At 43.1% G+C, this 14,020-nt stretch overlaps 1 protein-coding gene across 3 annotated transcripts in view; it reads right to left on the reverse strand.

Moving 5' to 3' along the window:
• LOC105493427 (ATPase sarcoplasmic/endoplasmic reticulum Ca2+ transporting 2) overlaps positions 1 to 14,020 on the reverse strand; it is a 70,576-nt gene that overhangs the window by 52,931 nt on the left and 3,625 nt on the right. For all 3 annotated transcript variants that reach the window (XR_003020869.2, XM_011761046.3, XM_011761045.3), the window contains exons 4-5: positions 5,802 to 5,906; positions 1,131 to 1,269 (exon numbers count right to left, since the gene is read on the reverse strand). Coding sequence is in view for 2 of the 3 variants with exons in the window: in XM_011761046.3 (XP_011759348.1) it covers positions 1,131 to 1,269; positions 5,802 to 5,906 (244 nt within the window). In the remaining variant the exon portion in view is untranslated. The remainder of the gene's footprint in view (positions 1 to 1,130; positions 1,270 to 5,801; positions 5,907 to 14,020) is intronic.

Here is a 14,020-nt window from a genome sequence, read left to right on the forward strand (position 1 = left end):
GTTTGAGACTAGCCTGAGCAACATGGCAAAACCCCCCCTCTACAAAAAATATAAAAATTAGCTGAGTGTGGTGGCATGCACCTGTGGTCCCAGCTATTTGGGGGGCAAAGTGGGAGGATTGCTTGAGCTTGGGAGGTAGAGGTTGCAGTGTGTTGAGATCATGCCACTGCACTCCAGCCTGGGTAACAGAGAGAGACTCCCATCTCAAAAAAATAAAATAAAATAAAAAAACAACAGCACTAATCTAGAGCAGTGAGGATACTGACCCCTTGGAGGTCTGTGGAGAGTTCTGGACTCACAGTGAATTCATGGACTCTTTGAAGCTGATCTCTGGAATTCAGGCAGAGACTCCTGGCTCAGGGTAACACATAAGTATTTTTAAGCATATCTTTTTTTTTTTTTTGAGATGGAGTCTCACTCTGTCATCAAGCTGGAGTGCAGTGACGCAATCTCGGCTCACTGCAACCTCTGCCTTTCGGGTTCAAGCGATTCTTCCTGCCGCAGCCTCACAAGTGGTTGGGACTACAAGCATGCGCCACCATGCCCAACTAATTTTTGCATTTTTAGTACAGACGGGGTTTCACGTTGGCCAGGGTAGTCTCAATCTATTGACCTCGTGATCTGCCTGCCTCGGCAACCCAAAGTGCTGGGATTACAGGCGTGAGCTACCACGCTGGGCCAAGCATAGCTTTAAGAGTCTAGAAATTACCCTTGACCATGAACTCAATTAGATAGTTGTAGGTATGACTTAACATTTGTGCCAAGAACCAAAATAGGAAAAACAGTGTCGTCATTAGCCAGTATTCTAACAAATTGCTCACTATAATTAATTGTCAAATCAACATTAGGTTTTACCTCTCTAGCACTTATGTTCTACAATGTATTTAAACAAGTAGAATTCAAAATACCTTGTTTAAAAATAAAAACCAAAAGCCTTATCAATGACAGGAAGGGAGGTGCTAAAACACTTCAAAATAATTTTAGAGAATGCAGGATTTGTATGAATGGCACTAAAATGTGTTAATTGATACATGAAAACAATTATTTTAAATATAATTATGAGCCTTGAGAAAAAGACTACATTCGGAAATACAATCTAGAATAAAAGAAAAATGACCAACTCAACTCACCAGCAATTTCTACAATATCACCAGGAACTATGTCTTTAGCTTTAATCCGCTGTACACTCTTTCTGTCCTGTCGATACACTTTGCCCATTTCAGGCTCATATTCCTTAAGGGCTTCAATGGCATTTTCAGCATTTCTTTCCTGTATAAAAGAAAACAGAATAGTAGTAAAGACCTGCCTGACACTGCAATTATTTCTAACCCAAGGAATAAAATTTTAGAGGTCTCATCTTTTAAAAAAATTTTTAAAAAAAAGTAAAAAAAAAAAAGAAGCCCACTAGTAACATTTGCACTAAACAATTCACATCTACGGCAACAGACACAAGGACACTTATTATTTTGTATTAAAAACAAAACGTAAGTACACTCAATTAAGGTAAGGGGATAAAACAACGAAGGAAAGCAATTATAGACTCTGCTGTCCCTAAGACTGTAAAACACAGCTTTCACCTTTAGCCAAATCCCCCTGCCATTTAAAATGAATTCTGTCTCATGAGAAGCAGTACAGCCTAACAGTCTGGGCTCGGGAGGCTGAGGCAGAAGAATCGCTTGAATCCGAGAGGCAGAGGCTGCAGTGAGACGAGATCCTACCACTGCACTCCAGCCTGGGCAACAGAGCAAGACTCTGTCAAAAACAAAAAAAAACAAAAAACAAAAAACCACCCAACTCTAAGCTAAGCTGCCTGGGTTAAATACAGGCTCTTAGCAGTTACATTACTGTATAGAGGTTACACAACACACAAGTTTACTTTCTATAAAATGACAACACTAACAGCTCCTACCTCAAGGTTTGTGAGGATAAGAAGTCATATGTAACATGCTTAGATTGTGTTTGGGCACACAGTAAATGCTATGAGTGATGAATCTCTCTCACAAATTCTAAGAACTATCCCTCCAGTTGTAAAGACCAATGAATGGCTGAACTCTCATCAGAGCACTGCCAGTCACAAGTTATATATTTCTCATGACATCATATATGAACTATCAACCATTAGTAGTCACCGTAATTTTCTTCCCGATTTCAAAATGGAAGTTGTAGAATCAAACCAGCCTAAAGAAAATCAAACGACACAAAGATGAAAGCTGGTAACACGTGTACCTCGGTTTTGACGTATATACCCCTGAAAAAGTATTAAAAAACCTTAAATTTGGGAAATTCAATCAATCTCAAATCAGACATTCTTACTCTTCAAGATCATGTTGGGCAGAATTTAACTGGACTGCTCAAGGTTAAACAAATATCCCATGAGCACTGTATTTTGCATATGCTTAAATTATGAGCTGAGCACAGTAGCTCATGCCTGTAATCCCAGCACTTTTGAAAGGCAGAGGTAAGAGGATCGCTTGAGCCCAAGAGTTCCAGACCAGCCTGGGCTGAACGTAACGAGACAGTGCCTCTACGAAAAATGCAAAAATTATCCTGGTGTGGTGCCATGCACCTGTAGTCCCAGCTGCTCAGGAGGCTGAGGTGGGAGGAGGATCTCTAAGCCTGAGACAGAGATTTCAGTGAGCTGCGATCATGACACTGCACTCCAGCCTTGGCAAGAGTGAAGCTGTCTTGGGGGGGAAAAAAGATAAATTATCTCTGACTCTGAGGACAAAGATGACAATTACAATCAATGAAAAGGCCGGGCATGGTGACTCATGCCTATAATCCTAGCACTTTGGGAGGCTGAGGTGGGAGGATCGCCTGAGGTTGGAAGTGCGAGACCAGCCTGGCCAACATGGTGAAACCCTGTCTCTACTAAAAATACAAAAAATTAACCAGGCGTGGTGGTGCGCGCCTGTAATCCCAGCTACGTGGGAGAATCTCTTTAGGCCGGGAGGCGGAGGCTGCAGTGAGCCGAGATTATGCCACTGCACTCCAGCCTGGATGACAGAGCGAGACTCCGTCTTAAAAAAAAAGAAAGAAAGCCTTCCTTGATGACACTGGTCAGAAAAAAAATAACATGCCCCCCATACTACCTTACACTGTCACAATTTTCCTTACTTTCCGAAGGCCAGAACCCTCTATTGCTGCTCATACCATTCAGTATACTAAAGACTTAAGAATGTTCTTTTTCTAAAAACTCAAATCTTTTTTTTCTGAGACAGAGTCTAGCTCTGTCGCCCAGGCTGGAGTGCAGTGGCACGACCTCGGCTCACAGCAAACTCCGTTCCCGAGGTTCAAGCCCTGCCTCAGCCTCCCAAGTAGCTGGGGGCACATGCTACCACACCCAGCTAACTTTCTGTATTTTTAGTAGAGACGGGATTCGCCATGTTGGCCAGGCTGGTCTCGACCTCCTGACCTCAAGTGATCTACCCCTCAGCTTCCCAAACTGCTGATACTACAGGCATGAGCCACCAGGCCCTGACCAAATGTAATTTTTTTTCAGAAAAACATGAGAAGGCAGGGCGCGGTGACTCACACCTGAAATCCCGGCACTTTGGGAGGTCGAGGCTGGCGGATCACAAGGTCAAGAGATCGAGACCATCTTGGCTAACATGGTGAAACGTGTCTCTACTAAAAATAAAAAAAAGGCAGGTGTGGTGGCTCACGCCTGTAATCCCAGCACTTTGGGAGGCCGAGGCAGGCGGATCACGAGGTCAGGAGATCCAGACCATCCTGGCTAACACAGTGAAACCCCGTCTCTATTAAAAATACAAAAAATTAGCTGGGTCTGGTGGTGGGTGCCTGTAATCCCAGCTACTTGGGAGGCTGAGGCAGGAGAATGGCGTGAACCCGGGAGGTAGAGCTTGCAGTGAGCCAAGATCACACCACTGCACTCCAGCCTGGGTGACAGAGAGAGACTATGTCTCAAAAAAAAAAAAAAAAAAAAAAAAAAGAGCCAGGCGTGGTGGCAGGCACCTATAATCCCAGTTACTCGGGAAGCTGAGGCAACAGAATTGCTCAAACCCAGGAGACGGAGGTTGCAGTGAGCCAGTATCACACCACTGCACTCCAGCCTGGGCAATAGAGGGAGACTCCATCTCAAAAACAAACAAACAAAAAAAACAAAAAAAAAGAGAGAGAAGAATATAGCACAATTATAAATTTCTAAGTAGGCCATCTTTCTATGAGTCTACCACATAAAGATCATTAACATTTATTAGTAAAGATTAGAAGTTTACAATTTCAACAGGACTAAGTATGTTTATAAGATGTGTCGGGCATGGTGGCTCACGCATGTAATCCCAGCACTCTGGGAGGCCAAGGCGGGAGGAATAATCAACTGAGGTCAGGAGTTTGAGACCAGTCTGACCAATACAATGAAACCCCGTCTCTATTAAAAATACAAACATTAGCTGGGCATGGTGGCACGCGCCTATAATCCCAGCTACTCGGGAGGGTGAGACAGGAGGATCACTTGAATCCGGGAGGTGGAGGTTGCAGTGAGACTGCACCACTGCACTACAGCCTGGGCAACAAGAGTGAAAGTCGGTCAAAAAAAAAAAAAAAGGCCGGGCATGGTGGCTGACGCCTGTAATCCTAACACTTTGGGAGGCCAAGGTGGGTGGATCATCTGGTCAGGAGTTCGAGACTAGCCTAACCAACATGGTGAAACTACTTAAAATACAAAAATTAGCTGGCGTGGTGTCGGGTGCCTGTAATTCCAGCTATTCAGGAGGCTGAGGCAGAATTGCTTGAGCCTGGGAGGCGGAGGTTGCAGTGAGCCGAGATCGTGCCATTGCACTCCTGCCTGGGCGACAGACTCCGTCTCAAAACAAAACAAAAAAAGTGTCTACTTCAGTCCTCAAAGGGGTGATTATATCCATCAAATACCTAAAAGATCAACAATTAACATGAATCTTCAGTCTCAGAGTCTGTAGTAAGCACTGAAAGGGAAACAATTTTTATAGCTAAACCTACCAAAAAACCCAAGGAGAATAAAAATGACATGGAGCTTTTAAAGTTTGTCACAGGAAGCAACTAGGAGACATAAAGATAGATACTGGTTCTCACATTCTCATTTCCTTAAGCAGCTTCTCTCACCCACTTTAATTCCTTGCTACCAAAAAGAATGAACAATTTTTTTTATGAGACACGGTGCTGCTCTGTTGCCCAGACTGGAGTGCAGTGGTATGATCACGGCTCACTGTAGCCTTGACCTCCTGGGTTCAAGCAAACCCTCCCATCTCAGCCTCTTGAGTAGCAGAGACTACCGGCCGGTGCCACCACACTTGGCGAAGAATGAGCAATCTTAACTGCAAAGTTTATATGCATAAGGTCAAACATTTGCAATTAATTAAATTAATGGGCCGGGCATGGTGGCTCACGCCTGCAATCCCACCACTTTGGGAGGCTGAGGAGGGCGGATCACCTGAGGTCAGGAGCTCAAGACCAGCCTGGCCAACATGGTGAAACCCTGTCTCTACCAAAAAATACAAAAATGAGCTGGGCGTGGTGGTGCATGCCTGTAGTCCCAGCTACTTGGGAGGCTGAGGCACAAGAACCACTTGAACCCGGGAAGCAGAGGTTGCAGTGAGCCGAGACCACACCACTGCATTCCAGCCTGGACAACAGGGTGAGACTGTGTCAGAAAATATTAATTAATTAATGGAATAAAGGGAAAATACATGTAAACTTCCCGCAGACATATTTTTACTCAATACATCAGGAAAAACAAAGATTAATACAGCCCTAATCACTTATATAACTTATTGAAATTTTGCAGTACAGGAATTTTTGCTTACCTGCCATACACCCACAATTGCATTGGCTACTAATATGAGTAAAATTACAAAAGGTTCTACAAAGGCTGTAATTGTTTCTTCACCTTCTTCAAACCAAGCCAAAACCTAGAAGAGAAACGGCACATTAGAATTTGTGTCTTTTTAGGCTTAATGTCATTTTTTTAAAAAGTGGCTAGCACTGGCCGAGCATGGTGGCTCAGGCCTGTAATCCCAGAACATTGGGAGGCCGAGGCAGGCAGATCACCTGAGGTCAAGAGTTTCAGACCAACCTGCCCAACATGGCGAAACCCCATCTCTACTAAAAATACAAAAAATTAGCCGGGCATGGTGGTGGGTGCCTGTAATCCCAGCTACCGAGGAAGCTGAGGCAAGAGAATCACTTGAACCTGGGGAGGCGGTGGTTGCAGTGAGCCAAGGTCATGCCATTGCACTCTAGCCTGGGCAACAAGAGCGAAAACGCAAAAAAAAAAAAAAAAAAAAAAAAAAAAAAAAAAAAAAAAGTGCCTAGCACTAAAGGGATTATGATAGACAAAATCTATTTTCTTTCTCTAGAAACAAATGGTAGCAAAATGCAATTATATAAACAACCGGCTATATCTTGTTCATAACAATTATTCGAAGTCAAGACTATACTTCAGCTGGGCACAGTGGCTCACACCTGTAATCCCAACACTCTGGGAGGCTGAGGCGGGCAATCACCTAAGGTCAGGAGTTCCAGACCAGCCTGGCCAACATGGCAAAACCCCTTCTCTACTAAAAACACAAAAAAATTACCTGGGCATGGTGGTGCTTGTCAGTAATCCCAGCTACTGGGGAGGCTGAGGCAAGAGAATCACTTGTACCCAGGAGGCAGAAGTGGCAGTGAGCCGAGATCGTGCCATTGCACTCCAGCCTGGGCAACAAAGCAAGACTCGGTCTCAAAAAACAACAGAAAAAAGCTGGGTGCGGTGGTTCACCCCTGTAATCCCAGCACTTTGGGAGGCCAAGCCAGGGGGATCCACCTGGGGTCAGGAGCTGGAGACCAGCCTGATCAACATGAAGAAACCCTATCAATACTAAAATTACAAAATTAGCGGGGTATGGTGGTGCATGCCTATAATCCCAGTTACTCAGGAGGCTGAGGCAGGAGAATCACTTGTATCCAGGAGGCAGAGGTTGCGGTGAGCCAAGATCGCACCATTGCACTCCAGCCTGGGCAACAAGAGCGAAACTCAAAAAACAAACAAACAAAAAACTATACTTCTTAGCTGGGTGTGGTGGCTCAAGTCTGTAATCCCAACACTTTGGGAGGCCGAGGCAAGTAGATCAGTAGATCACCTGAGGTCAGGAGTTCAAGACCAGCCTGGCCAACAAGGTGAAACCACCTCTACTAGAAACACAAAAAATTAGCCAGGTGTGGTGGTGCACACTTGTAGACCTATCTAGTTGGGAAGTTGAGGCAGGAGAATCCCTTGAACCTGGGAGGCAAAGGTTGCAGTGAGCTGAAATCGCACCACTGCACACCAGCCTGGGTGTCAGAGCAAGACTCAGTCTCAAAAAAACAACTACATTTCTTAAAAATACCTTATCTTCTGATGTAATAATTCCATTTTAGAATCCAAATAAAATCTGGGGAGAGGGAATAAATTCCATTCATTTTATATGTATCTATTTAGAAAAAATAAAACTTCAATTCTTGATTAAAGTAAAAGGTGATCATCTAAGTCATGTTCATTTGGTTATTATTCATATTAAGTAATATCCATGTGACATAAATTCACAGTATAAACAACCTGATCATTGACTTTATTTAGAGCATATATAAACTGTTAATTCTAGGCCAGGAACAGTGGCTTATGTCTGTAATCCCAGCACTTTGGGAAGTCAAGGCAGGAGGATCGTTTCATGCCAGGAGCTTGAGACCAGCCTGGGCAACATACTGAGACCCTCATCTCTATAAAAGAAACAAAAAACCAGTTAATTCCCTATTTATTTTTAGTGGTACTACTGAAGGCTGTTTCAGAACCACAAAGCTGTTGTGAGATCCGAAGTGTATTTTGTAGATTATCTTCCATAAGACATCTATACAGCAACACAGCACTTCAGAGATAACTTAAGTCCAAAAATGTAACTGGTCACAGAGCACTGCCCCAAGAAAAAGGGGCAGACGATTAAACTTTTAGCTCACACAACTATAACCTTGTTAAGATTTAAAAACCACAGAGTAAGAGTCACATTGCACTTCTCAATCCAACAACTATAAATGTGGTAAAAAGAGAGAACCCACCACAATGAATACTAAGAATAATGAATATGGTAAAGAGTGGTCTATGTGGTTAAAAATTTTAAAACCTCTTTTTGTGGAAACTTACCAATCCAGAAACAATGTTAACCATATCTAATGATTTAATCTTGGAGGTCGAATTTTTTTTTAATTAAAAAAAATTGCTTAAAATGTTTGCATATTTCACAATAACATCTTCTTTAAAAGATCTACTCAGTAAATCATGAAAGCACTCCTCCAAATGATTTATGGCAATAATGAATCCAAATGACTCATTAGAAGAAGGTAGGCCGGGCGCGGTGGCTCAAGCCTGTAATCCCAGCACTTTGGGAGGCCGAGGTGGGCGGATCACAAGGTCAGGAGATCAAGACCACAGTGAAACCCCGTCTCTACTAAAAATACAAAAAATTAGCCAGGCGCGGTGGTGGGCGCCTGTAGTCCCAGCTACTCAGGAGGCTGAGGCAGGAGAATGGCGTGAACCCAGGAGGCGGAGCTTGCAGTGAGCCGAGATCGCGCCACTGCACTCCAGCCTGGGCAACAGCGTGAGACTCCGTCTCAAAAAAAAAAAAAAAAAAAAAAAAAAGAAGAAGGTAACTATGAATAAGAAATATCTGAGCAGGACAAAAAAACAAAAACAAAAACAGGAGGCACCAGGACCAACCAAGTCCTGACAGATGCCAATCACCACCAACGTCCATTAAGCTAAGGCAAGAGAAAAACAGAATGAGTATGATAAATGTTACTGTATACTCTCAACAGGGCGTTCTAGTGTTAAGGCCAGGAATAATGCCAGAATGAAAACTTCTCTAGGAAGTTATAAATTTTGATAGATGCAGGATCACAGCTGCTCTGATATTAGACTTTCAAACATTTGCCAAGGAGAGCATATCAGAAATAAGAAACTTTAATTCGCTCTTGGGGGAGAAAAATCACTCAACTTGAAGAGTAACTATGACCTTTCCAAAAGGTCAGTGAGGCATTAGCAACTGTAAGATAAGCTTCACACCTTGTTAAAGTGGGTATGAATTTCCCTCTTGGCAGTAAAGCCTGGGGAACAAACCTAAAGCAATATCCCCTGTCAGCTAGAGCAAAGGGAAAGACAATAGCAAGCAGTGATGGGACTGTCAGAGCAAATCTCTGCTTTAAAATATTACAGGCCAAAATTGGCCGGGCGCGGTGGCTCAAGCCTGTAATCCCAGCACTTTGGGAGGCCGAGACGGGCGGATCACGAGGTCAGGAGATCGAGACCATCCTGGCTAACACGGTGAAACCCCGTCTCTACTAAAAAATACAAAAAAAAACTAGCCGGGCGAGGTGGCGGGCGCCTGTAGTCCCAGCTACTCGGGAGGCTGAGGCAGGAGAATGGCGTGAACCCGGGAGGCGGAGCTTGCAGTGAGCTGAGATCCGGCCACTGCACTCCAGCCTGGGCGACAGAGCGAGACTCCGTCTCAAAAAAAAAAAAAAAATATTACAGGCCAAAATGAAGAACAAGCGTATCAGATTATGTTGGGCAGTCCTTCACAGTTCTGTTCTATTGGTAAGAAAAACTCTTGCCTTGTATAAGGAGAAAGAGGACTGCTGACAGAAGAATCCACGAGACTGGGAGGGAGATGGGGTAAGAGAAAGGGGAGGAAAACTGGATGAGTGACATTACTGAAATGCAAGATCCCTTACTGCAGTATTATAGCACTGGAGTAATGTGAGTTCATAATTATGGTTTGCCAGAAGTTATACAAAGTATATTTATACAAGGAACTGGGAAAATGTTTCTAAAAATCTTGACAATAGGCTGAATATAAAGAATTATCTGTTTCAAGCCAGGCGCGGTGGCTCACACCTGTAATCACAGCACTTTGGGAGGCTGAGGTGGACAGATTACCTGAGGTCAGGAGTTCAAGACCAGCCTGACCAACAGGGCAAAACCCCATCTCTACTAAAACACAAAAAATTAGCGAGGTGTTGTGGCGGACGCCTGTAATCCCAGCTACTGGGGAAGCTGAGACAGGAGAATCGCTTGAACCCAGGAGGCAGAGGTTACTGAGAGCCGAGATCACACCATTTCTCTCCAGCCTGGCTGACAAGAGCAAAACTCCATCTCAAAGGGGGAAAAAAAAGAATTATCTGTTTCATCTGGGTGAGGTGGCTCATGCCTATAATCCCAATGTTTTGGGAAAATCTTTAGAGGCCAGGAATTGGAGACTAGCTTGAGTAACATAGCGAGACCCTATCTCTATAAAAAAAAATTTTTTTTAATTAGTTGGGCATGGCAGGGCATACCTGTAAGTCCTCACTACTCGGGAAGATTGCTTGAAACCAGGAGTTTGCAGTTATAATGGGCAATGATCGTGCCACTACTACATTCCAGCCTAGGTGACAGAGTAAGACTTCGTCTCAAACAAAAAAAAAAAAAAAAAAAAAAAGACAAAGAAAGCATGATGGCTCACACCTATAGTCCCACCTATTTGGGAGGCTCAAGAATCAGGCTTCAGCCCATGTGTCTGAGGCTGCAGTGAGCTATAATCACACCACTGCATTCCTCCGCTGGGTGACAGAAGACCCTATTTCCAGGAAAACAGAAAATTTTAAGCAATGTGTAAAAAGGATTATCTGGGCTGGGTGAGATGGCTCATGTCTGTAATCCCAGCACTTTGGGAAGCTGAGGCAGGCGGATCATCTAAGGCCAAGAGTTGGAGACCAGCCTGGTCAACATGGAGAAACTCCGTCTCTACGTGGTGGCGCATGCCTGTAATCCCAGCTACTCGGGAGGCTGAGGCAGGAGAATCACTTGAACCTGAGAGGTAGAGGTTGCAGTGAGCTGAGATTGCACCACTGCACTCCAGTCTGGGTGACAGAGCGGGACTCCGTCTCAAAAAAAAGACAGCAAAAAGGTAACAAGCTTCACGAACAGCAGCAAAGAAAAGTGAAACAGAAGACCACTGCCCCATAGTTTTAGACATAAACAGTGTTCCTTCTTCCCTTTGCTTTGTGCTAAATACAATAATACCTGTCTTCTGGGACTTACATCAAACAAGTTCAGTGCTTCAAATATGCCAGTATTATTCAAGGTAACCATTTGCTAATGAACACTCAACTACTTTAAACTGCTTAAAATAGAGTAGGGATAGAGTATCCTCCAATTATTATCTACAAGATTAATCTCTGTACAGCACTGAAATACTGTACAACACTCTGTACTGCATTATACTTCTGATAACTATAATAAAGCAATTTTTTTTTTTTTTGAGATGGAGTCTCACTTTGTTGCTCAGGTTGGAGTGCAGTGGTGCAATCTCGGCTCACTGCAACCTCCGCCTCCCGGGCTCAAGTGATTCTCCTGCCTCAGCCTCCTGAGTAGCTAGGACTACAGGCACCCACCACCATGCCTGGCTAATTTTTGTATTTTTAGTACAGGCAGGGTTTCACCATGTTGGCCAGGCTGGTCTCGAACTCCTGACCTCAAATGATCCACCCACCTCGGCCTCCCAAAGCGCTGGGATTACAGGCATGAGCCACTGCACCCGGCCAAATAAAGCAAATTTTAATCCAAGGTAAAAAGCACGTTCTGCTGTAAACTGGAAGACAGTCATGATGTTGTGACTCAGATATCTATACACTGTGATAACAGGAAGAGCTCTTAGCATCATAAAAAGAAAATGAAAGGAAAAAAGTGCTTAAAAAAATCATAAGCACATTTTGCTCCTAGTATTCTCAGAAACTTGTACTGTGCCTTTGAGCCCTCAAACAATTGCTCAATAAATGAAGAAATTTACATCAAGTTTTTTTTTTTAAAAAAAAAAAGAGGAAATGGAAATTAAACATTTCAAAAAAGATACAAAGAATTACCAATAAATGTTACGATAATTTCTGGGGGGGAAACAATTCTTTCAGTCATTAATAAAATGCGAAAAAATAAAAAGTATGAATTAGAACTCATTCTCTTCTGATCCAGATATAAAGCTATGTAAAAACATTCAATGTTTGCAGGCATGAGAAAACAATCTTCTTTTAAAAAAGTACTCTATTGCCGGGCGCGGTGGTTCACGCCTGTAATCCCAGCACTTTGGGAGGCCGAGGCGGGCGGATCACAAGGTCAGGAGATCGAGACCACGGTGAAACCACGTCTCTACTAAAAATACAAAAAATTAGCCAGGCGCGGTGGCAGGCGCCTGTAGTCCCAGCTACTCAGGAGGCTGAGGCAGGAGAATGGCGTAAACCCAGGAGGCGGAGCTTGCAGTGAGCCGAGATCGCGCCACTGCACTCCAGCCTGGGCGACAGAGCGAGACTCCGTCTCAAAAAACAAAACAAACAAACAAAAAAGTACTCTATTAAATCCACCTTTCAAACCATTAAGAAAAGCTCTAAATAAACTAGTTAAACCAATCAGTAATTTGCCCTTCTTATCCCATTTTTAAAATCAAAAATTAAAAGAAAGAAGAAAATTAAAATCACTACAAATCCAGTATCAAATACTTTGAGTATTTTCTTCTGAGAAATTACAGTAAAAAGGTCTCATATTTTCAGAAAATTCTACTGAAACAAACTCACCCAAATATTTGTGACATCAAAAGCACTAACTTAGGCCAGGCGCAGTGGCTCATGCCTGTCATCCCAGCACTTTGGAAGGCTGAGGGGGGCAGATCACCTGAGGTCAGGAGTTCGAGACCAGCCTGGCCAACAAAGGGGAAACCCTGTCTCTACTAAAAATACAAAAATTACCTGGGCATGGTGGTGGACACCTGTAATCCCAGCTACTCAGGAGGCTGAGGCAAGAGATTCACTTCAACCCAGGGGTGGAGGTTGCAGTGAGCCGAGATTGCGCCACTGTGCTCCAGCCCGGGCAACAAGAGTGAGACTCTGTCTACGTATTTTAAAAAAAAAAAAAAAAAAAAAGCACTAACTCTAAAAAATAAGGTACTTTTCAAGGGGGTCTAGTAGGAAGAAAAAAGACACACACATGCAAATGGTCAAATGTAACGTAAAGGCTGAGAAGTGCCATAGCCTAGAAAGTTTTATTAGCATTTTAGGGTCAATCTAAGTAGCTGACATGGGAAATGAGGGTGGAAGGTAGAGAAACCTATGCAAGTTATTACCATATTAATTATGACTTTATGATTTAAACAGATGGGAGTGAGACCACCATGGCCTTAATGCCTACCTCCTTCAGGTCTTTTCGCTAATGTCACCTTCAAGGACTTCCCTGACCACCCAATTTGAAAACTGTACCCCCTTTCACATGCTCTGATAATCCGAACCCCCTTGTTTTATTTTTCTCAACAGTATTATCCTCCAGCTAGGGCTCCCTCTCCGTTTTATTCACTACTGTACCCCCAGTGTCTGTGACAGGTGCTCAATAAATATCTTAACAAAGCAGGAAGAGAGAAAAGGGCAGGCTTTCCAGTCAAGCAACCATATGATGTGTTACATTTAGAGCAAAGTTGGTAATCAAGAAGAGAATGAAAAGATAAAGTGAATGATGGCGGGGGGTCTTGAATGTCAAATTAAGCAATTTCTAATGTTCCTATGCACTGGGAGATGAAGCTTACTTCTTTCAATCCAAGTGACCGTTTCAAAAAAACACTTTGGCCAATATTACAAATTAAACTAGATCCCTACAGGTCACAAGCATAAAACATTAATGCAGCTTCCTATTTTATGCCACAGCAAAATATTACTATAGTTAACAATTTACTACTTAGATATTTGAAATCACCAATATTCTTTTTAATATGAGCATGACTTGATGATGCATGATGTATATAAGAATCCCTAGTCACTTCTCCAAAAAAACCTGAATAGTCTACCATGTTTTTTCTGTTACATCAATAGGAATAAACAAACTGATATAAAAAAGAGTCAGGGCTCTTTCTTTTAAAAGATAGACTGGAGGAATGAAACACTAAAGACAATGTAGCGGCACTACCCAACCCCACATGAAGAAAATCAACACAACAGGTCT

This window comes from Macaca nemestrina, chromosome 10 (assembly GCF_043159975.1).
Source record: "Macaca nemestrina isolate mMacNem1 chromosome 10, mMacNem.hap1, whole genome shotgun sequence".
In the NCBI taxonomy this organism is placed as follows: Eukaryota; Metazoa; Chordata; class Mammalia; order Primates; family Cercopithecidae; genus Macaca; species Macaca nemestrina.